Below are 26,078 nucleotides of genomic sequence, written 5' to 3' on the forward strand. Positions count from 1 at the left end.
ATGGTGGATACATAACAAAAGGGGGTTAACAAGAGTAGAGGCAAGTTAGACCATATTATGACAGTTATTATAAAGGTGAAGGGATGAACTACAAGCATACATATACCAAAAGGGGGGTTGGCAGTGTCAAAGCATTACATCCACACTACATAACAAAATAAATCTCCTGGATCCTTTCTCTCTGGCCCAGCATGATGAACGAAACAACAATCCCACTTTTCTTAACCTGAGGTTATTGCCTGCAGTCTCAATGGTATCCCATTATTTTTCATTATCTTGCTTTTTTTCTTATGTCAGAAAATATTTTCCCTCTTATAACGAGATGGCAGAATCAGCGATACACCCACCTATACCACAGACCTCACAGATGAAGGGTCACCTACATCCCCTGACACGCTGCTCACATCAGAGGCAATGCAGCAAGACACAATACCTCCACAGCAGACAGCTGGAGCTATTTCACCCCCATGCCCCCTCGTCCACTCAATAAATATACAGAGCGGACAAGATGAGGCCCTTTAGGCTGCATCACTTCCTCATCCATTTACAACCACTATCCATTCACACCTCTCCTTTGCTAGCACCTAATGTCCCCTTCACACTGTCCAACAGCCCAACTTTTTATCTTTCCCTTCCTTGCTCGACAGACATTCCTATCATATCCTTCAACATAATATCCCTAAATGACAACAGTTACTGATTATTTTGATGACTACAAGGATCAACTACGGATATTTTCAGTTATTAGAATCATCTTTCTGCCTCCTATTTTCAAAACCCATGAACACCCTCACCTTCATTTGAAGATACAGGTCCTAAGGGCTGATGCTCTGGACCTATTTCCTAAATCTTTTTTGCACAAGAAAAACTGAGAACTGGCAGCTGCTTCTCTCCTCCTACTACTATAGCCTGGTAGGAAATACAGTACCACAACAACAAAATACAGGCCAGAGTCCATTTCTTCCCAGAGATCTAAAAGCGGGCACAATGACCAATGCCAACCACTACAGGGCTGCAAGTTTCCAGTTAGTAAAACTTCATGCAACAATAATTATTATCAACATTGGTGACTTTGGTGATGATGACCTTCCAAGTGATGAATTGAAATAAACAGTACTGAATTACTTATGGTGGAATGTCACAACTGTCAAACAGTTGTACTGTGCTGTACTGACAAACACTTCTCTCACAGGGAGTATTTACTTATACAAAATGCTGGCACTTTTTTCAATGAGTGCCCTTGGAAAATGCATTTCTTCTGCTTCCAGATGTTCGGCATATGAAGCTTTGCCAGATTTTTTTTTTTTCTTTTTTTTTAATGTTAAAACAACTAGCCTAACTTGGCAGTACCGAGTTGAATTACATATTTCCTTATCTGTACGGCTTCATTTGTTATCTTCTTCAAGAGATTCAATTCATCATAAGATACCCATTTTTTTCCTGTGCACTAAAATATTTACTGTTCATGTCACATCTGAGGTCAGCTTGATCTGCTACTTAACATTTGTTCACAGTGACAACACAATGACCAATCACTCTCCAAATTAGAATCTGTTATAAGGTGGCATCCTTCTGGCAATTATGTTTATACCTCCAAAAGGCAGACTGGGGCTGCCTCATCCACAGTAGTGAACCACTTGAGTGCAACTAGCAACAGCCAGCATAACAGAGGAAACAGCAAGTGAAGACTGTCTTTATTAAGAGATACAAACACATCAAAAAGCACTTTCCCCCCTTACAAGAGGGGTGGAAGTCATACACTCACCCTCCACCTATAAGACAAATTTGTACTCCCCCCTCCCCATCTTAGCTATCCCCAGCCCACTGCTCAAGTCAAAGGCAATGAAGCATGATACCCCTTTTACATCTTACCACCTTACATGTGCTACAAGTAGTGTCATCTGCAAACAACTGACATGTCTCTTGTGTATTTCCATCCTTACTACCTTGAAGCCACTGCCTAGCACTCATTTACCTCCCTCACCTCCCCATCAATGTACATGTTGAACAATCATGGTGACATTATATAACCCTACTGCAACTCACTCCATTTTCCCCTCTCTCCATTAGCTCTACTACTCAAATATTTTGACTTCCCCCTCATACATTAGCAACACATTCTCTCTATCAACCATGTCATATGCCATCTCCAAACCCATAAAAGCCTAAAAGGCATCTTTATCCTTTGCCATTTTTTTTTACACTTGTCTTACAAAAATTCTATCTACACACCTTCATTTCCTAACACCAAAATGCTCTTCCCTAATTACTCTCTCCATTCCCCTGCTACTCCTCTCAATTAACAATCTCCCATACATCTCGCCAACTCCTATTAAGATATTGATACCTCTAAAACTATTCCTTTTATATTTTTCTCCTTTCCCTTATATTGTGGCTTTATACATACACTCTTACAGTCTACTGGAACACTTCCCTCCCTTTGGCACACATTAAACAACCTCAACTGTTCCTCTATAAATACTACCCTTTGTCAGAAACTCCACTGACAACTATTTAACCTAGGTGCCTCACCAGTTTTCATCTCTTTCAACATATTCTGTATATCCTCTTTTTCCTTTCACCCCATCATTCTCCTATCAATTACTTCTCTAGCATCTCCAACTGATACCCGTTGCCAACAAAATTTTAAGCTATCCCTACCCATCTGGGGTATTGGCTGTATCATCCATACACAACCGTTCTCCACTAACTCCTATCTTCTGTTTTCTCCTTTCCTTCAACAGACATTCCCCTATTTCCCAATGCCCCTTTTACCCCATCCATCCATCTTATCCTTGGTTGCCCCCTCATGTTCACTCCTTCCACCTCTGCCTTCCACACCTCTTTTACTAATCTTTCTTCACTCATTATTTCCATGTGTCCAAACCATCCTAATACTCTTTCATCAACCCTATCTACCAACACCCTTTCCAACCCCTCTCCTCCTCATTTTCACTCTATCCAGCCTAGTAACCCCTACCATACTTCTCAGGCATTTCATCTTAAACACATTTGAACTCTTACTCTCTCATGTTCTATGTTTCTGCCCCATACAGTGCTGTCGGCACAATCATTCCTTCATACAATCTCCTCTTAGCATCCATTCCCAAATGTCTATTCCTCATTACACTTCTTAATCCCCCCATGGCATTTACTTGCTTCTCTCAATCTAAATTAATCCATTAATACCCCTTCATTTATTCTCCAGCCCACCACCCTGGCCCATATGTACTTGTGCTTGTTTCTCTTCTTAAACAATGTATTTACGTACCAGAGATCTATCCAATGACAAAAATGCAAAATTTACTGTGTTTCCTCTGCAATGTTTTTTTTTTCCAATCAATGCTGGGCACCTATGTGCATAATCCTAATTACATTCACCACTGCACTGTCATAATTTTGCCCTCTACCCAGCATCATCTCTCACAGTTCTGCCACCATTTTAATGTGTCAATTATGCTGTCTGGTAGCTTTTGCATTCTATGTTTCAGTAACTCCAAGTATCAGCACAATGGAAGGTAAACATCCTATAGTTGCCTCTTCAGAGAAATTGGGAATTAAATTAGGCATTTCCCATAACTGGTAAGTGGTAGAATGCATTAAGGTTGGAGTGTCACTGCAGGTCATAAGTATTTAGGATAAGTTGCACCACTTACTATGGGTCTGAAAAATGCAGCCGAAATAAAAAGAAATCCTCACAACTGGAAACTCTCCACAAGGCCAAGAAAATGTATGAACTGGAGAAGGTAATGTTCAAATGGTACAAACATGAACATTCTGCTAGGGTATAAGGGGTATGTGCATTCACAAAATTGCCATCAAATCAGAATATTCTATCAAACTGGCATGGCTCCCCAACTATTCCCACCTCTTTGAGAGATTTTTTCCTGCATTCACCATAATTTTGCAACTTGTTTCCATATCAATATATATTTTTTCTATCCTGGTGTATGTGGGTACTTTGACTTGGTCCTTACATGGGGGAGAATTTTTTTGGTTCATATCCAAATATGTAGGTTTCAATCTCTGATCCTAGTCACCACTTTGTTCTTTTCAATATATAAACAGTACTACTGTCATGCATAAGGCAATAGTCCTTCTTTTGCTATTCAAATATGTGCCAAAGTTACCACTTGCTTCTTTCTTGTGTTTTTCTTAACACATGAAGAGAATGCCTGCAATGTTCACTTGATACATGTGGAACCCATCAACTTGTGTTATTGCTATATGATACATAAATTGTTGACCGCCATAATGCTCGTATTCAACAATGTTAGCCCTTTTAGTTTTTCTCAATTTGGACACCATACTAAACTCGTATCACAATCCATGTAGTCTAGGTAAGCTATTTACAAAACTTTGTAGCACACTCACATCCAGTAATTCAATTTGTGTTGGTGATGTATTGCTCATAATCAGTTCAAATCTGACCACAAGGTGACACACTCTGCAATTATTTTTTTCCGAGATATCTTTACCTCATAATAGCTTACCTCGGAAAATCCCCGGTCTGAGTTATACGGAGTCCGAGATATGAAGGTCCAAGCTAATGAAGGGCTATTGTATGCACAAGTCTTGTGCAAGTTTAGAATCAATGCTGCTGAAAGAGATACACATTCATGCTCTAGTAAATGGGATGCTCCGAAATATAACACAGTGCAACCAGGCAATGTAGCCATAAAGCAGGATGCTTATTGTGCGATCACAGTAATGGAACTGATTGTTTACGTTGTATTTAAGTCAAGCATAAAACTATCAACAACCTTACAACAAATTTGTACATGGAAAAGAATGAAAATGTTCCTAGTATCTACACAGTTAAGCAAATCTAAATTGTTTGTGATAAGATAAACGAGACTTGAAATATAGCCAATCGTACCCGTCGTCTAAAGGGAAAGCAGCTCTTGCTATCCTCGGGGGGTGGAAGGTCTAGCCGTAGGTCTGGGCTTGGTGAATTGTTGACACCAAAAACATTTAGCTCTTCAAAACACTTAGTTTCTATCATCTGAAAACAGATAATTAAAACTTACCACTTCCCTTCCTTTTCTCTCCCTAATCACAAGATAATACATAATCATTCTTTTTGCACTAGTATACTTAAATGAAGACTGACCTCATGTTGCCATGGTATAGATACAGATCCTGTGTTAAATTTAGAGTAAAATGTGTCATCTGTAGCATCTAAATTTACTCCTTTGACTGTGCTGAATTGTTCTATGTCCAACACATCTTTAGCATACACTGCATGAGGCTGTAACATAGAAAAAAATTTGTAAGACTTAATCAGAGCTATGATTAAGCTGACGTATACTACCTAAAGTATACAACTGTGCAATTTGTTTGTGAAAGACACTGGTTTTCATGACTTACGTCTGGACTGAATGGAGGCTCACAAATCCCTGCCTCCAGCCTTTTCCAGTTTATATTCTTAAAAAAATCCTGTTTTTTAACTTCTTGTGCACCTTGTCTTCCGCTACCACATCCAAGACGTTCCTTTCCACTTTTCTTCAACAGCTGTAAAATAATGAAAATGAATTTTACTAAAAATCTTGCTGTATTGCCTCTGACCTGAGCAGTGAGAAGATAAGGATGACCTTCATCTGCATGGAGCTAAGATTAATCAATCAATATACTGCCCCTGGTCCCTCTTCCCAATGACCCGAAGGAGCTAAGATGGAAGGGACAACAAATGGGGTTTTTGGATCAATGTGATGTGGGTATATGCTACTGTTTTCCCTTACATGTCATAAAAAGTGATTCAAAGAGATTGAAGAAACTGGAAATCTTCACTACTTTTCTCATGTGAAGATTCAAGATAAAAGAAACTAACATAAGGATAGACACAGACAAGTAAAAATGTGGGAGAAGGAGAGGGATTGAACTTAAATAACATGTTAGTTGTGGAGTAATCTTCTCTACAACTGTGAGTGCATACCTTAGGCTTGGCTACCTTTCTTACAAGGGGGAAAAAGCCCTTGGTACATACATACAGTTGTGGAGGATGAAATGTTGATAGTAGACAAACAACACTGCAGGGATTAGTGATAATATCTATAACAAAAGCCCTTTCCCCTTAATATAGGAAGTAGTGACACCATATCAAAGTACACAACCACAATCATAATCAAATACAAAACCCATTCAACTTCCCCTCCCACCTCTGGGTCTGCACAATTTAAAAACTACAAAACAAATTTTACTTACCTTCTGACATAGAGCCTTTGCCTCTTCAGAAAATTTGTGAGAATAAGTTTCTTGTACCTCCTTAACTCTCCTGTCAACTTCTTCACGTTTTACCTTGAAAGAAAATGCTTTCAGTCATAAGGATGCCATAGAAATAAAATTCTAATTCATAGTATACAATATATACAAGTCAAACAATGCCATCCCCATTTCAGCTATAATACCTCTTACTCAAGCAGTAGTCAAGGTACAGAAATGACCCTTCACCCACAAAGAGCTAAGAAAAAAAGTCACAAATGGGTTTTGGATGGGTGTGGGATGGGGTGTGTGTTTTGACTCTGCCATCCCCTCTATAAGGAGTAAAGGCTCTTTTGGTAAATAAATAAATAAATAAATAAATAAATAAATAAATATATATATATATATAAATCTGTAGTGAGAGTCACAACATATAAATAACTATCTAGGAGATAAAATACCTTTTCTTTCCGAGCTCTGAAGGGTGCTTGCCCTTCAATCATTTCATATATTAAGCAACCATAGCTAAACCAGTCTGGAGAAAAGATGTATTTTTCATTGTCTATAACCTCTGGTGCTGTAGAATACAAGATAAATCAATTAGCCACAACATTAAGAAAACACTTTAAAATATCTTATCAAATGGAAAGTGCATTAAACCTATTACAAATAATGATAAAATGCATATGGCAGTAAGTACTTTGTTTGTAAGAGAGCACATGCTTGCATTGTGTACTGGCCATGACACTCTTGTTTTACTTACCCATATAACCTACAGTGCCTACTCTACCTCTGACCATTTCACCTTCAGGTATCTGAATGGCTAACCCCAGGTCTGATATTCTGACATGCCCATGGTCATCTAGCAAAATGTTTTCTGGCTTACAATCTCTATAGACAATTCCTTGTGCATGGAGATGTTCAAGTCCACATAGTACCTATAATGGGTAACATTTCACTATTAAGTAATTCCAATGAAAGTACAATATATCACTTTTCTTTACTATATAAAATTAGACAATAGGTATAAACAATAAACAAACCTCGGCAGCATAGAAAACAGCTCTTTCCATCTCAAAGCCTGGGTCTCCTCCCATGTTGTAAATGTGGAACTTCAAATCACCACCATTCATGATTGTTAAGACTAGACACAGCGAGTCTTTAGTTTCATATGCATATGCTAAGCTTACCTAAAAAGATACAAAATGTCTCAAGACCCATACATTACCCAGTACAGTATACTTCAAATTACACAGTAATAAATTTCACCAAACAAAGATTCAACTTACAACAAATCTGGAATTAATCTTTTGTAATATTTGTTTTTCTATTAACACCATTGCTTCACCTTTTCTTTTCTTTATTCTTTTTTTTTCTAGTTTTTTACAAGCATACATTTTGCCTGTTGCTCGGACTTGACATGCACAGACTTCCCCAAAGCCTCCTTTGCCTAAAACTCTGTACATTCGGAATGTCTTATAGGTCACGGGTTGACTGGAAAAGAAGCGTTAGTAGTTACTCAGTTGAAGTTTAGTTTTAATAATAATTGTTGACTAAGTTCAGTGGCTGGAAACTTGTAGCCTCACAATGGTTGGCAATAGTCCTTGAGCCCTCCCATAGATTTCTCTGGGATGAAACTTTGGACTGTTTGTGTTGTATTAGAGAGAAAGCAAGAGAATGGCAGCAGTTAACTTATGGAAAAAGGTGGAAGAAGTACAAATGAAATTGATAGATACTGGGCCCTGTCCTGAGACAGAGTGTTGGCTCCTCAAGATTGCCTCTCCAGGTCAAGGTGAAGGGGTTTACAGATTATGAAAATGGGCAGCAAGGAGATAATTCTCTCTACCATCCATCTTGCAAGACCATTGCTAGCAGGTAGCCATCACTGATCCCCATTGGTTCTAATATAATGAATTTTAAGCTAAATTTTCAAACATTTTCACTATTTTTGTCCTGGTGAAGTAAACTACAGCTTTCACTGTTGCGTGAATACTCTAAAATATACCTCCTTGATCACTTTGTGTTAAAGTCCCTAATGTGATAAGTGTATAAATGTGACTAAGAAAACTCCAAAAAGAATCTTCCTGTTAATTAAAAAATGAAAACTCCAAAAAGAATCTTCCTGTTAATTAAAAAATTAATACAGTATTATATTCATTACCCAGTGGCCATTAAGTAAACCCAACAAACAGCTAAAGAATACCATTACTCAAAATCAAACTATGAAATGTCCTTGCAAGACTATGCAATGAACATGGTAATTTACCTTTCTAGCCATTTCCACTGAAGGTATCTATGAAAATACATGGAATTTTCAAATTCTCTGAAGGGTTCATTGGCCAGGAACTGCTTGACGGCTTCATTACTCTCAGTGAAAAGGTCTTTGCTAGCTTGATCTAAATTCTCTTTGCAACTGGATACCAACGATTCATTTAATACATCTATCACCTTTTCTTCGGACTGCTGTAACAATGCAAAGTAAAGGTTATAATACTCACATCAACACAAACATAAGTGCTACTGATTATCACATTATTGATTATACAATAAACAAGTTATGTCACAATTAATGCAACCATAATCTCTACACTAGGTTAGGTAAAGATTCTCGAACGTGTTTATGAACACATTGGAGAAGGTCTGTTTATGGAAACTTGCGCATCCATCAAAACTACTAAACATTTTACTATAGATAGAGAAATGACTAGTGAATTTTAGTGGGGAGAGTAAGAAATACAAAATTATTTGTTTTTGACCCAATTTGTGCAGAGCACAAGTGAGAAGGAGAGAGAGAGAGAGAGAGAGAGAGAGAGAGAGAGAGAGAGAGAGAGAGAGAGAGAGAGAGAGAGAGAGAAAGAGAGAGGAAAAAGAAAATATATAAAAATAAATAAAAAAGTTACATGAAAATTTCATCTTTCTGCAAAGAAGATTTAAGAGGCTATGTTGCTTACACCATAACAGGAGCATATTATGTCTGACTTACAGCACTTGAACTTGAGGAACTGTGGAAATATAATCTGTCCATGCAAAAGGGGTGGTGTTCATAGCATTTCATCCTTGTTTCCCTGTTGACTGAATGATTCAGAGTCTAAGTTCCACCTCGCTTACCAAACATGGGATGAGTGCATAACAAGTGAACTACCGTAATTCTATCACAGGCATAATCAAACTTCAAAAGCATTAATCAATTATCTAATGTACATCTAATTACCAATAAACTAAAAAATCTGCTCTAAATATCACGACCCACATCATACTAAAATAAAGATTTAAAAAAAAAAAAAAAAAAAAATAAAAAAAAAAAAAAAAAAAAAAATCTGAGGACTAGATTTTCATGCTGGAGTAATCAAATCATAAGTAACATCTATTTCATATCTAATTAATTGTTTTCCTGTGCTTCATGTGAAAACAATCCTTAACCCATACAGTGTCAAGTGAACACCCAACAATGTATTTTTTTTCCAGAAATTAAGTCCACAGAATAATAATAATAATAATAAAAAAAAAGAACACCACTCCTGAAATATTCACAAAGCTCAGACACTCCCCCTTTAGCTTTGTGGCATCTGTTATATGTAGTAAGCTACACCAAACAAGATGCTGAATAACAACAAGAAAATTTACCATGCACAGTTCACATGCAAAGGGGTGGTGGGAAGGTGCGTAGAGGGTAATTGGGAAGATAACAGAAATGATAAAAGGGGTATATGGAGGTGTTATGGGTGGAAGGGGAGATAATAAATCTTTGTATGCCTTTTACACACCGAGTTTAGGGGAAATTTCCAGAATAATCAATCAATTCATTGGGCCTTGTATCTCTTGTACAATATTTCAAACTAATAGGTGATTGAAGGTGATTTGGTTTTACATCTCAAACTCCCCCCTATCTGAAGGCTAGGATGGTGTCCCTCATAGTTTGTAGTGTAGAATTTAATGAACCATGCCTTTAGTTCAACTCGCCTATGGCAGGGTTCGAACCACCATCACCTCAACTTGTGCCGCAAGTAATGATGCCTTAACCTGCTTGGCTAGCGAGCATCCCAACTAATAGAAATTAATTTATTCTTAGTTTTCACATCCCCCAAATACTTTCAAATGTCCACTTCTTCCTCCAGTCTAAAGTATTTTGGGCAATATAAGAAGGAGTGGTTAAATGGCTTTTAATGTATGATGCAGAACTTGATTCAGTCATCCCTGAAAGGCCCTTTGGTGATGGGGGTTGGGTATTTACCTAACTGTAGTACAGCTACAAGACAGGAGCAATGCTCGTTGGATCCCGTCTCTTATTCTCCATTTTTTTTTTCCTACATAGCCTCAAATTCCAACTTAATCTATATCCCTGATTTTACAATTATCATATTCCAAGTATCTATGCATATATATTGAAATCTGTCGTCCTTTCAATGTGTGTGTGTATGTATTTACCTAGTTTACCTAGTTGTATTTTACAGGAAGAGGGCTATGCTCATAGTGACCCACTTTTGTATCTTTAAACATCCAGTTTGATCTTAAATTCTTGTATGGTTTTTGCACTCACTGTTTCCTCATTCATTTTGTTCCAGATATCTATCACTCTGTGTGGGAAGCTATTCTTTTTTCAGATCTCTTCTGTAACTATACTTTTTAAGTTTCTTCTTGTGTCTTCTATCCAACTTTAGTAAGTCATCTCTATGAAGGACTTCCATCCTTTTCATAATTCTGTAGATGGTTAATAGGTCTCCTCTTTCTCTTCTTTGTTCCAGGGTTGGTAGTTCGAGTTTGTCCAATCTTTGTTTGCATGTCAATTTGGAGTGTGTTGGTGCCATCTTTGTCATTCCTCTTTGAATTCCTTCTAATTTCTTTGTTCTTTTTAGTACTAGGTGTCCATAGTGTCACAGCATACTCCAATTTTGGTCTTATCTATATAGCTAATATTTTCTTTACCATTTCTTCATCCATCTAGTCAAAGTCCACTTTCGTTGATCTTAATAGATTGAAAGTTTCTCCAACTAATTAGTTGATATGTTTGTCTGGTGCCATGTCATTGGTAATAGTTAATCCTAGGTCCCTTTATGAGTTGACTTTTTTAATTTCCTTTGTACCAATTTTGTACTGTCCCGATATTCTGTTTTTACTCTTTCCAAATTTCATTACACTACATTTCTTAATGTTGAAATTCACTTCACTCTTCTGATTCCATTTCCAGACTTTGTCCAGGTCTTCTTGTAATGATTAGCAATCTTCCTCTGTACTTACTCTATTTAGTAGTTTTGCATCATCTGCAAACACAGAGCCTTGTGGGACTCCACTTATCATTTCTTCCCAATTTGAGTTCTTAGTAGCATCCTCATTTTCCTCACATTCAAGACATCTTTCATCCATTCCAATAACTTCCCTTGTATTCCGCATATTGTTTAAATTTTTCTTAGCTTTTTGTGTGGTACTTTGTCAAATGCCTTTTGTAAATCTAAGAAGGCACAATCTACCCATCTGTCCCCTGTTTGAATTATTTCTATTAGCCTCGAGTAAAAGCACATGTTCTTCCACGTCAAAATCCACTAATTACCTCCTCCCAAGCTGAACTCTTTTCTCTGAGCACTACTCTTATTTTTCTACCATGCAAAAAATCCTCCATCCAGTTTAGTAATATACCTAGTATCCTTCCTATATTTACCAATTTTTAAAATAATTTTTTGTATGGTACTTTGTCGAAGACTTTTTGCAAGTTTAGGAAAGTACAATCAGCCCATCCATCCCTTTCTTGTATTATATCTATAGTCTTGAGTAGAAACCGGTTAAATTTGTGGCTTATGATCTTCCCTGTCTGAATCCAAATTGTCTTGGGTCTATTATATCGTTTTCTTCCAGGTGTTTTATCCATCTATTATTGACCATTTTTTCACAAATTTTGGCTACAGTATTTGTATCATCTGCAAATAACCTCATGTAACAGTACACATTTTCATCCATGTCATTCACATAAATAGTGAACATTATTGGAGCCAATACCGATCCCTGTGGAACTTCACTAATTACCTCCTCCCAAGCTGAACTCTTCTCTGAGCACTACTCTTATTTTTCTACCATGCAAGAAATCCTCCATCCAGTTTAGTAGGTTACCTTATATCCTTCCTGTGTTTTCCAATTTAAAAAAAAAAAAATTGTGGCACTTTGTTGAAGGTTTTTTGTAAGTCTAGGAAAGCACAATCAACCCATCCACCCCTTTCTTGTATTATATCTATTAGTCTTGAGTAGAAAAAGATTAAATTTGTGACACATGATCTTCCCCGTCTGAATCCAAATTGTCTCCGGTTTATTATAGTTTTCTTCCAGGTGTTTTATCCATCTATTCTTGACCATTCTTTCACAAATTTTGGCTACAGTGTATGTAAGGGAGACCAGTCTGTAATTTGTTGGTTCACCTTTGTTTCCTCCTTTATATATTGGTACAATATTGGAATTTTTCAGTCCTTTGGTATTTTTCCTTTGAATGAGCAACTTGTTATATATTTTGTCCATTAATTCTTCTTTACTTTCTTTTAGTATACAATTTGCAATTCCATCTGGGTCGTGTGATTTCCTGACATCAAGGTTCGTTAAGTGATCCCTTATTTCTTTTAGTGATATTGTTATTCCCCTCATGGGGGGATTGCACTTCAATTCCTTTGTCCCAATGCTGTACTTTTTCTCTAGTGAAAACAGACTTGAAGTGATTGTTCATGACTTCAGCCATTTTTATATCTTCTGTATATTCTATATTTCTGCGGCATAGTTTCACCATTTTCTATTTATTTTTAAATCTACCATTCACATATCAATAGAATAGTTTGGGTTGATCTTAACATTTTTCTATGATATCTTTTACATAGTTTCTTTTTTCCTCTCTGCACACTTTTACATATTCATTTGCTACTTTCCAGGTTTTTTATATTTTTTCCATCTTTTCCAAGCTTTATCTCTTCTTTCACCACACTGCATCTTCTGTTGAACCAGCACTTAAAAAAACACCTTTTCCTGTTTCTGTCTTGGTATATATTTATTCACTCCTTTATTACAAATTTCTATCAAAATTATCCATTTCTCTTCCACTTGTGTCTATTGTAGAATTTTTCCCAATTTGAATTATGAAATAATTTCTTAAATTTCCCAAAATACGTTTTGTTATTCATCAGTCTTCCTTTTCTGTATTTCTCATTTCTCTCTACATTTCCACCTTTAGTTCAACCTCTTAGTATGTGGTTACTCTTCCCAAATGGTGTCTTGTATTCAATTTTATCCACAATTTCAGGTTCAGTTGTAAATATCAAATCCAGTCTCAATGGTTCATTACTTCTATATCTGGCTTTTTTTTTTACCCATTGTGTCATTGTATGTTCTATAATCAAGTATTACATTTTCCCATAGATCTTCTCCACCTTTCACTGTCATCTCTTCCCAACAGATTTCCTAGCAGTTAAAATCTCCAAAAAGTACCAGGTTACCTCCATCCTTCAGCATCTCATTTAATGAATCCCTTGTATCTTCCAACATTTTTTAATGCTTGCCCTCTTTCCAAGAGCCCAATTTTGGGGGCACAAAAATCACCACAAACCTACTTTTCATGTCGCTGTCTTCAACTTTTAAAATGATCATTTCCACTGTTTTTACTCTCTGTAACCTGTCACACTTACGTTTTTCTTGGCCAAATATATGATTCCTCTGCCCTTATTCTCGTTTCTGTTTTTAATCCAATAATTATATAATCCATGTGTGTGTGTGTGTGTGTGTGTGTGTGTGTATGTATTTACCTAGTTCTATTATACAGGAAGGGAGCTATGCTCATAGTGACCTGTCTTTGTATCTTTCAGCATCTAGTTCGTTCATAATTTCTTGTATGGTTTTTGCATATACTACTGTTTTGTCAAATTTGTTCCAGACAATCCACCACTCTGTGTGGGAAACTAAACTTTTTTTTTCAGATCTCTTTTATAACTATCCTTTTTCAGTTTCTTTTCATGTGCTCTTGTTTTTCTTTTATCCCACTTAAATAAATCTTCTCTGTCAAGGACTTCCATGCCTTTCATGATTCTGTAAATGGCCAGTAGATCTCTCTTCTTTGTTCCAGGGTTAGTAGTTCCAGTTTGGACAATCTTTGTTCGCATGTCAATTTAAGTGTAGGTGCCATCTTTGTCATTGCTCTTTGGATTCTTTCTAACTTCTTTATATTCCTTTTTGTGCTGGGTGTCCATAGTGTCACAGTGTACACTAATCTTGGTCTTATCAGTGTGACTAATATTTTCTTTACCATTACCTCATCCAAGTAGTTAATGGCCACCTTTATTGACCTTAGTAAATTGAAGGTTTCTCTATTTTGTTAATATGCTTGTCTGGTGACATATCTTTGTTAATAATTACTCCTAGGTCCTTTTCCAAGCTAACTTTTTTACTTCCTTTGTACCAATTTTACATTGCCTTGATATTATAGTTTTACTTTTTCCAAACTCTATTATACTACATTTCTTGATGTTGAAATTCACTTCCCAATTTTGGCTCCATTCCAAGACTTTGTCCAGGTCTCTCTGTAGTGATTCAGTCTTTTTCTGCACTTTCTTTAGTAGTTTTGCATCATTTGCAAAGAAGTTCATATAACATTCTATACCTTCATCCATATTATTTATATACATGGCAAAGATTATTGGAGTCAGTACAAAACCCTGTGGGACTCCATTTATCATTTCTTCGCAGGTTGAGTTTTTGTCTCTAAGTAACACCCTCATTTTCCTCCCATTCAAGAAATCTTCCATTTCAATAACTTTCCTTGTACACCTATTATTCTGAGTTTTCTTAGTAGCTTTTTGTGTGGTAATTTATCAAATGCTTTTTGTAAATCTAGGAAAGCACAATCAGCCCATCCATCCCTTTCTTACATTATGTCTATTAGCCTCGAATAAAAACAGATCAAGTTAGTGGCACATGATCTTCCTTGTCTAAAGCTAAATTGTTTTGGATTTATTATATTATTTTCTTCCAGATGTTTAATCCATCTACTTTTGTTACTTTTTCACATATTTTTGCTATTGTGCTTGTAAGGGAGACCAGTCTTCCTTATCTCCCCCTTTATATATTGGTACAATATTTGCATATTTCCAATCTTGTGGTGCCTTTCCTTCTTTGAGTGAGCAATCTATTATCTTATATATTTTGTCCGTTAGTTCATCTACACATTCTTTTAGTATCCAATTTGCAATTCCATCCGGACCGTGTGATTTTCTGACATTAAGGTCCCTTATTTCTTTGTCACAATTATTTCATCCAGGAGGTGCCAAGATAGGAGGGAGGGAGGAGGGTGGAGGGGAGTGGAATACATGGGAAATGAAATGAGTGGGAGTGATTTCTATGCCTTTTTCTTTTCGGCTACACCACGTGTAAGGGGAAAAAAGCCTTTGGTACATGAATATATACAATGGACAATTATTTCTTTCATTGGGGGATCCTTTTCTCTGTCCTTCATCCCAACTATGTGTATTTTCAATTGTGAATACAGATTTAAAATGTTTGTTCATAATTTCAGCCATTTCTACATTTTCTATTTATTCCTCATTCCAGTGATGGAGTTTCACTATTTCTTGCTTATTTTTTAATTTACTGTTTACATACATACATATACCAAGGCTTTTTCCCCCTTACAAGGGAGGTAGCCAAAAATAAAAGGCATAAAATCATTCTCACCCATTCCATCCCTGAATACACTCCACACCCCTCCACCCTCCCTCTCATCTTAGCACCTCCTGAATGACGGGTCATCCCTGCACCTTGTCCACTGCCCTGGGTCAGAGGCAGTGTTGCAAGACACAGCACATCCACAGCAAGCCCGCTTCATTAAATCGGGGACCCCCCCTCTCCGTTCCCCCATTGCATAAAATGAGAGGACGGGGAGAAATCCCTTCGGGCTGCGTCAATTTTGCTCACACATACTACCTCACCCCCCATCCACCCGCCCATTCCACCTCATGCATCACATCATCCATATACAACCATTCTCCATTCACCCCTATCTTCTGTCCTCTCCCGTCCTTCCTCAACAGACATATTCCTCTTCCCCAAAGCCCCCTTTACCCCATCCATCCACCTCATCCTAGGACGCCCCCTCATGTTCACTCCCTCCACATCTGCCTTCCATACCTCTTTAATTAGTCTTTCTTCACTCATTCTTTCCATGTGTCCAAACCATCCTAATATTCTTTCATCAACCCTATCTCCCAGCTCCCTTTCCACCCCCGTTCTCCTCCTCACCTCCTCATTTCTCACTCTATCTAGCCTAGTAACCCCCATCATACTTCTCAGACACCTCATCTCAAACACATTCAAACTCCTTCTCTCTTCTTCTCTTATGTTCCATGTTTCTGCCCCATACAGTGCTGTTGGCACAATCACTCCTTCATACAGTCTCCTCTTAGCATCCATTCCCAAATGTCTGTTCCTCATTACACTCTTTAATCCACCAAGGCATTTACTCGCTTCTCTCAATCTACATTCTACCTCCACTTTCACTCCACCTTTTCCTGCCACATTTGCACCCAAGTATCTAAAACTATCCACTTCCTCCAGTCGCTCTCCCTTATTGCTCACTTCCAGTCTACTGCCACTTTCACCCCTTGTACATCTCATCACCTTACTTTTACCCACATTTATCTTTAGCTTTCTTCTATCACATACTCTCCCAAACTCTGCCACCAACTTCCTCAATCCCTCCTCCGATCCTGCCACAAGCGCAGTGTCGTCCGCAAACAACAACTGGCTCACCTCCCACTTTTTTCCATTTTCTTTAACCATCTCCAATCCCTTGCCCACTACCCTTGCATTTACCTCTCGCACCACCCCATCCATGTATAAGTTGAACAGCCAGGGTGACATAACGCATCCTTGACGAAGTCCCACCTTTACCTCGAACCACTCACTCTCTCCATTTCCAATCCTGACACAAGCTCTACTATTCTCATAAAAACTCTTGACAGCTCCCAGAAGCTTTCCTCCTATCCCATATATCTTCATAACCTCCCACAGTGCCTTTCTGTCTACCCTATCATAAGCCTTTTCCAGATCCATAAAAGCCCAAAAAACATCCTTCCCCTTTCCTATAGCTTTCTCACATATCTGTCTTACCACAAAGATCTGATTTACACAACCTCTACCTGTCCTAAATCCACACTGTTCCTCACCAATTACTCCTTCTGTTCCTCTCCTAATCCTCTCAACCAAGATCCTCCCATAAGCCTTCCCAACTACACTCAACAAGCTAATCCCTCTGAAACTACTACATTCACACTTGTCCCCTTTTCCCTTACATACCAGTAGAATAATTTAGGTTTACATACCAGTAGAATAATTTAGGTTGATCCTTACATGTCTATTATGACTTTTTTGCAGTTTCTTTTTTCTTCCCTGCATATTTTTACAACATATTCATTTTTTAGTTTGATATATGTTTGCCATTTACCCATTTTTTCCCCAGCTGTCTTCTATCTTTTGCTTCACTACATTTTTTGTTGTACCAGCACTTAATGTACACCATTTCCTGCTTCTATTTTGGTATATATTTATCTATTCTTTATAAATTTCTTTTAATATATTCCATTTCTCTTCCATCATTAAAGAAGTTTTCCTAATTCACTTTTTGAATGAACTTTCCGAGTTTCTCAAAATCTGTTTTGTTGTACATTAGTCTTTCTTTTGTGTTTCTCATTTCTTCCCAAATGAATTTGTTCTTCTAGTTTGAACTCGATTAGTATATGGTCACTCTTCCCAAATGGTGTCTTCTATTCCATTTTATCCACAATTTCAGGACCTGACATAAATATATATATATATGTGTGTATGTGTTCGCACACACTTATGTTGTAGTTATAAACCAGTTTTCCCATGCCTAAACTTGGAACCAAGTCATGACAAAATACAGCTGCTTAACCCCTTCCATACGGTGCCGCACACGTAGGCGTCATGGACTTAGATCTCGGTGGCAGCAACCAATGCCAGCCGTACGACGTGTCGTAATAATACTCGCATCATAAAATATAGTCACCGCTTATATCGATCGTTCTCTCTTCACCCGTGAATTTTGATAACCATAGAAAATGCGATAACAAAAGAATTAGAAAGAATGTCATTATGGAGGGGCGACTACAATAAATATAATCAAGACGCCGATATGGCAGCCTCGCGAATACACTCGCTCCCCATGACGCCTACGTGTGCGGCACTGTATGGAAGGGGTTAAATACTAAAAGTTTGATCTAGAATCCAACATTTCATAGACATCTTATGAAAATCAGCTTTTTCTATCTTTTACTTGTGTGACATGATGTGGTTACATACAAGTAAGGCATACTAATCAGACATCTTTGCTGATTAGACATTAGAACAGAAAAGAGACGTTTCTTCAATGGGCAGATCCACTTCAATACAGCGAAACAGGACCCAACCCAATTCACAACAAAAAGCATTTATTTCACTGCCAGGATGTGCCTACAATGAAATCTATACAGTGGCTACAAGGTGGTATCACAAAGTTCCAAGACAAGTTCCACAGCATGCCAACAGATGGCAGTACAGGGATGTGTGTGCTGTGGAGCTGAGCAGTAACTGTCATCAAGCAGTGTGCTGTTTGATGTCATTCTGTGAACTTCATAAGTTGTGCCACAGGAGTTTTTGTGGCAATGCACACAAGCATGTATGTGATTTCATCATGAACTGCAAACTAGGGTAGAAAATTAAAATCAAAGCGTGTCAAACTTGACAAATCTACAATGGAGACTTCTGATATGATTTGACACATGTATAACAACAAAGCAATAAGTTATCCAAGGTGTTTCAATTGGCACCTGTGCTTTAAAAGTGGTACAAGGGGTCAGGACAATTTTCCACAAACTCAAAATCCAAAAATGTGGAAACAATTTAATAGCTTGTGCATAATAATTGCTTGAGATCCATCATGGGTACTGTCACTGAGTCATATGGGAATCAACATGTCTGATTTGAAATGCACACCATTGCTACAGTTTGTGCCTAAGCTTCCAACCCTGAACAGAAGCTTCACTTGGCCAAAGTGTGCAATAGATAACCCAACCTTCAAGTCAAGGGTCATAGACGAGGACATGAGTTGGGTCTGTGTGTGTGACATTAAAACTAAATGACAGTCTTTGCAGTGGAAGAGCCAAGCATCTCCATGACTGAAAAGCTGAGGCAGGTCCACAAATACTATATAAAACAAATGAGTGTTGGATGGGTGCATGCCTTGGCTTGCAACCTCCTGTATATGAGGACTCTTGGTATATTGATGGGTCTTGAGTCTATGTATATTTTCTTTAACATTCTTAGGGTTGTTCACCATGATTTCATCCCCCATAAGCCAGACTGTAAACAGCCAGCTCTACTGTAATCCTAGGCCTCTAGGTAAGGACATTTAACAGAAATGACCTGAAACGTAGTGTATGGCCGAGTGAACGAACATACAAGTCTCATACCCAAGAGCACTTTCATTTTTCTATGCACGCCCTACTCATCCTATTTTGCCCCCTTCGAAAATAAAACTGAAGCTGAAGGGATGCCACTTTGACATTAAGGTGACTCAGAATAAATTGCTGAAGGTGCCTGACATTCTTTGAGATCAAGACTTCCCAAATGCATTTCAGATGGGGCAACAATGCTAATAGGGACTATTTTGAAAAGGATGGGGTATCCTAACTTGAAACAAATAAGCACTTTCTTGGATACAGGCCTAGTCTCAGAACTTTTTGATACCACCTTGTATCTTGCTACAGTAAAATCTGACATGCAACAAATTTTGGACCCGATTGAAGCATTGGCAAGTACTTATTGGGATCAAACATTCCATGCAGCAAGATTTCATTACCATATTACATAATTTACCAGGGCAGTAATCACATCTAAAACAAAAGTAACAGCTGTAAAATGTAAGAATGGGAATCCATATACAGTAAATGGTGACTTGATATTTTACTTACACTATGGGTAAGGTATTTGTTAAATATTGCATGCGCCGCTTCCTGCCTCTTTTCATCCCTCTCGACTTGGTAATGTCCCTTTAAAAAAAATCCTTTAGTTGTATTTCACACAAGTAAAACAACAGTATATTGAATAGTTCAAACAACCACACAAATATCTGGAAGACATTACCATACTTAACAACATATGATCTAGCATTCCCTACAAGAGTACACTATCTACTCACAACTTCATCTAAGAACTGATTGTACTTGTGATACTCCGGCTTAAGGTTTTCGCAGAACTGTCTAAACAACAGTCTGCCTATGGGCTGGTGGTCCACTACATAACTGTACTTTACATCTGCAAGAAAAAGTTCATGTACATACACGAGAATGAGTACACACAAGTGAACACAAGTATGTGCATACAGACATGCACACAAATCGGTATTCACAATTGAAAATTCAACGAACCGTGAGCGAATAGACAGAGATCCCCCCAATGAAGGAAATAACTGTAACACAGAAGGAAATCAGAGACCAAATAAAAAACCTTGATGTCAGAAAATCACACGGTCTGGAGGGAACTGCAAATTGGATACTGAAAGAATGCATAGAGGAGTTGATGGACAAAATATATAATATAATTAAATACTCACTCAAAGAAGGAAAGGTACCACAGGACTGGAAAAATGCAAATATTGTACCAATATATAAAGGAGGAAACAAGGAAAATCCAACCAACTACAGACCGGTCTCCCTAACAAGCACAGTAGCAAAAATATGTGAAAAAGTTATCAAAAGTAGATGGGTTAAACATCTGGAAGAAAAAAGTAATTTTGATAAAGAAACAGTGTGTGCAAACACTATTCAAGATTAAGAAAAAACTTAACGCTGAAAGATACAAAGACGGGTCACCATGAGCATAGCTCCCTTCCCGTATAATACAACTAGGTAAATACACACACACTAGAAAAAGGAACATATTGGAGGACTAGAAGGTCAATTATTTAAGTGGATGAAAAAATTTCAGAAGGGGAGGTACAGGAGAGCAGTATAACAGAATAAGATGTCAGGGTGAAGAGCAGTCACCTGTGGAGTCCCACAAGGTGTAATGAGCTTATATCTCATACATGTTAATCACATGATGGAAAGCACAACCTATGATAATGTTTGCAAATGATGCAAAGCTCATGAGAAGTGTGAATACAAGGGAGAACCGTCAGGTATTGCAAAAATATTGCCCATATCTAATACTTTACAAACACACACATGTAGTATTATGGTTTGGAAAGAGAGAGAGAGAGAGAGAGAGAGAGAGAGAGAGAGAGAGAGAGAGAGAGAGAGAGAGAGAGAGAGAGAGAGAGAGAGAGAGAGAGAGAGAGAAAGAGAGAAAAAAAAAAAAAGTATATCTGGACAATATAAAATTGTTACAAAGAAAAGAAAGCCCAGAAAAGGACCTAGGAGTAATTATCAACAAAGACTTCCCCAGACAAGTATATAAACAAAATAGTCGGAGAAACCTACAATTTACTAAGGTCAATAAAGGTAGCTTTTAATAACTTGGATGAAGTAATGATAAATATATATATATATATATATATATATATATATATATATATATATATATATATACACACACACATTTACACTGAATGGTTACCAGTGATCAATCAATATCTTTTTTCAACCACAAGTCACTTTTAATTCCATGCCATCGCAGTCGAGACTGAAGAATCGCTCGATAGAGGCATTCGTTGGAAATTGAAACGTGGACGAGCCGAGGATTCAAACCCAGCTAACCCGTAACAAAGTTACAGTGACTTAAACCAATGCGCTATCAAGAGAGAATCTCTCTTGATAGCGCATTGGTTTAAGTCACTGTAACTTTGTTACGGGTTAGCTGGGTTCGAATCCTCGGCTCCTCCACGTTTCAATTTCCAACGAATGCCTCCATCAATCGATTCTTCAGTCTCGACTGCGATGGCATGGAATTAAAAGTTATTTGTGGTTGAAAAAAAAAAATATATATATATATATATATATCTTAGTCACACTGATAAGACCAAGATTGGAGTATGCTGTGACACTATGGACACCCAGCACAAAAAAGAATATAAAGAAATTAGAAAGAATCCAAAGAGCAACGACAAATATGGCTCAAACACTTTCAAAATTAACATATGAAAAGATTATCTAAACTGGAACTACCAACCCTGGAACAAAGAAGCGAAAGAGGAGATCTATTGGCCTTTTACAGAATCATGAAAGGCATTGAAATCCTTGACAGAGAAGACTTATTAAAGTGGGATAAAAGAAAAACAAGAGGACATGAAAAGAAACTCAAAAAGGATAGTTCTAGAAGAGATCTGGAATATATATATATATATATATATATATATATATATATATATATATATATAGTTTTTCACACAGAGTGGTGGATGTCTGGAACAAATTGGATGAAACAAGTGTACAAAAAACATACAAGAATTTAAGAACAAGCATAGCTCCCCTTCCCGTATAATACAACTAGGTAAATACACACACCTACAATTTACTAAGATCAATAAAGGTGGCTTTTAACTACTTGGATGTGGAGGGAAAAAAAAAAAAAAAAAAAAAAAAAAAAAAAAAGAAAAAAAAACTGATAAGACCAAGATTGGAGTACATTGCAACACTATGGACACCCAGTACAAAAAATAATATAAGGAAATTAGAAATAATCCAAAGAGCAAGGACAAAGATGGCTCCAACACTTTCAAAATTGACATATGAACAAAGATTGGCTAAACTGGAACTACCAACCCTGGAACAAAGAAGAGAAGGAGACCTATTGGCCATTTAGAATCATGGAAGGCATGGAAGTTCTTGACAGAGACTTACTAAAGTGGGATAATAGAAAAAACAAGGGAACATGAAAAGAAACTCAAAAAGAATACCGGTAGTTATAGAAGATATTTGGAGGAGAGAAAAAAAAAATAATAATAATAGATAGATAAATAAATAAATAAATAAATAATAATAATCCACACAGAGTGGTGGATGTCCGGAACAAATTCGACAAAACAATAATGTGTGCAAACATCATACATGAATTTAAGAACAAACTAAATGTTGTGAGATACAAACACGGGTCACTACAAGCATAGCTCCCCTTCCCATATAATACTAGATAAATAAATACACAGAGAAAGGAAAAAATTAAAAGAGGCCTATACTAACAGATTAGTCTCTGGGTTGAATGAACTAAATGATTACCTGTCAGAAGGCATAATGGGAATTGTGGAGATGAAATTAAGGGGTTCACTACCACTTAATAGTGTTGGACATGTTATACAATTATTGGAACAAAAACAGAAATGAGGAACAGGGTGGAGGAATCATATTCTTGGCCAAGAAAAACTTAAATGTGACAAAGGTTACAGAAGGTAAAAACAGTGTGGAAATGATCATGATAAAAGTTGAAGTCAGTGACATGAAAAGTAGAAAGTATGTGGAGATTTGTGCCCCCAAAAATGGGCTCTTGGAAAGAGAATAAGCATTCAAAAAATGTTAAATGATACAAGGCATTCATTAGATGAAATACTGAAGGATGGAGGTAACCTGATCTTATGGGAGACTTTAACTACAAAGAAATCTGTTGGGAAGAGCTGACAGTGAAAGGCAGAGAGGATCTATGGGGAAATGTATTATTTGACATGACTACAGAACACACAAAGACACAATGGGTAAATGAAAATATCATATACAGAAGTAATGAAGCACCATTGAGACTGAATTTAATATTTACAACAGAACCTGAAATTGTGGATAAAACTGAATACAAGACACCATTTACAAAGAGTGACCACATAATAACAGAGGTTGAACTAAAGGAAGAAATATAGAGAGAAATGAGAAATACAGAAAAGGAAAATTGATGAACAACAAAACAGACTTTGGGAAACATAAGAGATAAAGCTTGGAAAATATGGAGAAAAGATAAGAAAAACCTGGAAAATGGTAAATATATATCAACCATAGAAATGATTATGTAAAAGTGTGCAGAGGAAAAAAGAAATGGGGCATATGAAGAATTGTCACCCCAGAACGCCCACATGAAGAATTGTAACCCCATGAGATCCCATCTGAAGAATTGTCAACCCAATATGCCGAATATCAACAGTGGAATAAAGATTACGTTAGGTTAGGTTAGGCTAGGTTGAATGAGGGTTATGCTTACTTTTATCAACTTATACAAAGAATCATAAACCCAGGATGGCCCACATGAAGAATTGTCCCCTTGTTGAAGACTAGGGTGACAATTCTTCATGTGATCCAAAGAAACTACGAAACACATTATATAAAAATGTAAAGATAAACCCAAACTATTCTATAGATATGTGAATGGTAAACTTAATAAACAGGAAATGGTGAAACTACATCACAGAAATGCAGAATACACAGAGGATCTAGAAATGGCCAGTCATGAACAATCACTTTAAGTCATTTTCACTAGACAAAAAGTCCAGCATTGGGATAAAGGAAGTGAAGTGCAATCTCCCCCATGAGAGAAATAACACAAAAAGAAATAATGGAGCTATTAATGATCCTTGATGTTAGGAAATCACACTGCCCAGATGGAATTGAATGCAAAGAAAAACTAATGGACAAAACATACAACATAATAAGTTGTTCACTCAAGGAAAAATACCAAAGAACTAGAAAAATTACAACCTTGTACCAATATATAAAGGAGGAAACAAGGAATAACCAACTAATTACAGACCAGTCTCCCTAACAAGCACTGTAGCCAAAATTTGTGAGAAAATTATCAAGAATAGATGGGTAAAACACCTGGAAGAAAACAATATAATAAACCCAAGACAATTTGGATTCAGACAGGGAAGATCATGTACCACAAATTTAATCTGTTTCTACTCAAGACTAATAGATATAATATAAGAAAGGGATGGATGGGCTGATCATGCTTTCCTAGACTTACAAAATGCCTTTGACAAAGTACCACACAAAATTATTAAAAAAAAAATTGGAAAACATAGGAGGAAGACAAGGCAATCTACTAAACTGGATGGAGGATTTCCTGCATGGTAGAAAAATGAGAGTAGTGCTCAGAGAAAAGTATTCAGGTTGGAAGGTGATTACAGGAGTCCCACAAGGATCTGTATTGGCTCCAATAATGTTCACTATTTATGTGAATGACATGGATGATGATGTCGAAGGTTATATGAGCCTCTTTGTGGATGATGCTAAATTGTTGGGGAAAGTGAAAACTGAAAATGGATTGCGAATCACTACTGAGAGACCTGAACAAGGTTTGGAAATGCAGTCAGAAGTGGGAAGTGGACTTCAACATTAAGAAATGTAGCATAATGGGGTTCAGGAGAGAGAGAGAGAGAGAGAGAGAGAAAAAGGACAATATACAATTGGAAGTAGGGAGGTAAAGAAAACGGGATCTGAGTAATTATCTCAAATGACTTGTCCTCTGATAAGCAAATAAACAAAATTATTGGAGAATCCTATAACTTTCTAAGATCAATAAAAGTGGCATTTACCTATTTGGACAAAAAAATGATTAGAAAATATATTAGTCACATTAATAAGACATAGACTGGAGTATGCTTCAACATTATGGTCACCCAGTACCATAAAGAATATAAAGAAAAATTAAAGAATCCAGAGAGCAACCATGAAAATGGCTCCAGCACTTTCAAACTTGTCATATGAAGAGAGACTGGCTAAATAGAAGTTACCAACTGACCATCTATAGAATCATGAAAGGCATGGAAATACTTGATACATACATATATATACCAACAGCTTTTCACCCTTACATGGGGGTAGCCAAAAAGAAAAAGGTATAGAAACCACTCCCACCCATTCCATTCCCTACATATTCCACCCTCCTCCCTC

General features: G+C 37.1%; 1 protein-coding gene across 10 annotated transcripts in view; it reads right to left on the reverse strand.

Annotated features, from left to right (window-relative positions):
• Positions 1–26,078, reverse strand: part of Gprk2 (G protein-coupled receptor kinase 2) — a 61,293-nt gene that overhangs the window by 19,325 nt on the left and 15,890 nt on the right. For 3 of the 10 annotated variants that reach the window (XR_012965922.1, XR_012965921.1, XR_012965920.1), the window contains exons 3-14: positions 20,408–20,523; positions 20,181–20,258; positions 8,468–8,664; positions 7,491–7,695; positions 7,245–7,391; positions 6,965–7,139; positions 6,663–6,778; positions 6,205–6,297; positions 5,371–5,514; positions 5,114–5,251; positions 4,880–5,005; positions 4,494–4,597 (exon numbers count right to left, since the gene is read on the reverse strand). Coding sequence is in view for 2 of the 10 variants with exons in the window: in XM_076177331.1 (XP_076033446.1) it covers positions 4,880–5,005; positions 5,114–5,251; positions 5,371–5,514; positions 6,205–6,297; positions 6,663–6,778; positions 6,965–7,139; positions 7,245–7,391; positions 7,491–7,695; positions 8,468–8,664; positions 20,181–20,258; positions 20,408–20,523 (1,535 nt within the window). In the remaining 8 variants the exon portion in view is untranslated. Of the gene's footprint in view, positions 1–4,493; positions 4,601–4,879; positions 5,006–5,113; positions 5,252–5,370; positions 5,515–6,204; positions 6,298–6,662; positions 6,779–6,964; positions 7,140–7,244; positions 7,392–7,490; positions 7,696–8,467; positions 8,665–20,180; positions 20,259–20,407; positions 20,524–26,078 lie in introns of all 10 variants that reach the window. The other 7 variants (XR_012965919.1, XR_012965918.1, XR_012965917.1 and 4 more) reach the window with 3 other exon arrangements.

Source organism: Oratosquilla oratoria, chromosome 40 (genome assembly GCF_046742065.1).
Source record: "Oratosquilla oratoria isolate Oo_2021 chromosome 40, ASM4674206v1, whole genome shotgun sequence".
Classification (NCBI taxonomy): Eukaryota; Metazoa; Arthropoda; class Malacostraca; order Stomatopoda; family Squillidae; genus Oratosquilla; species Oratosquilla oratoria.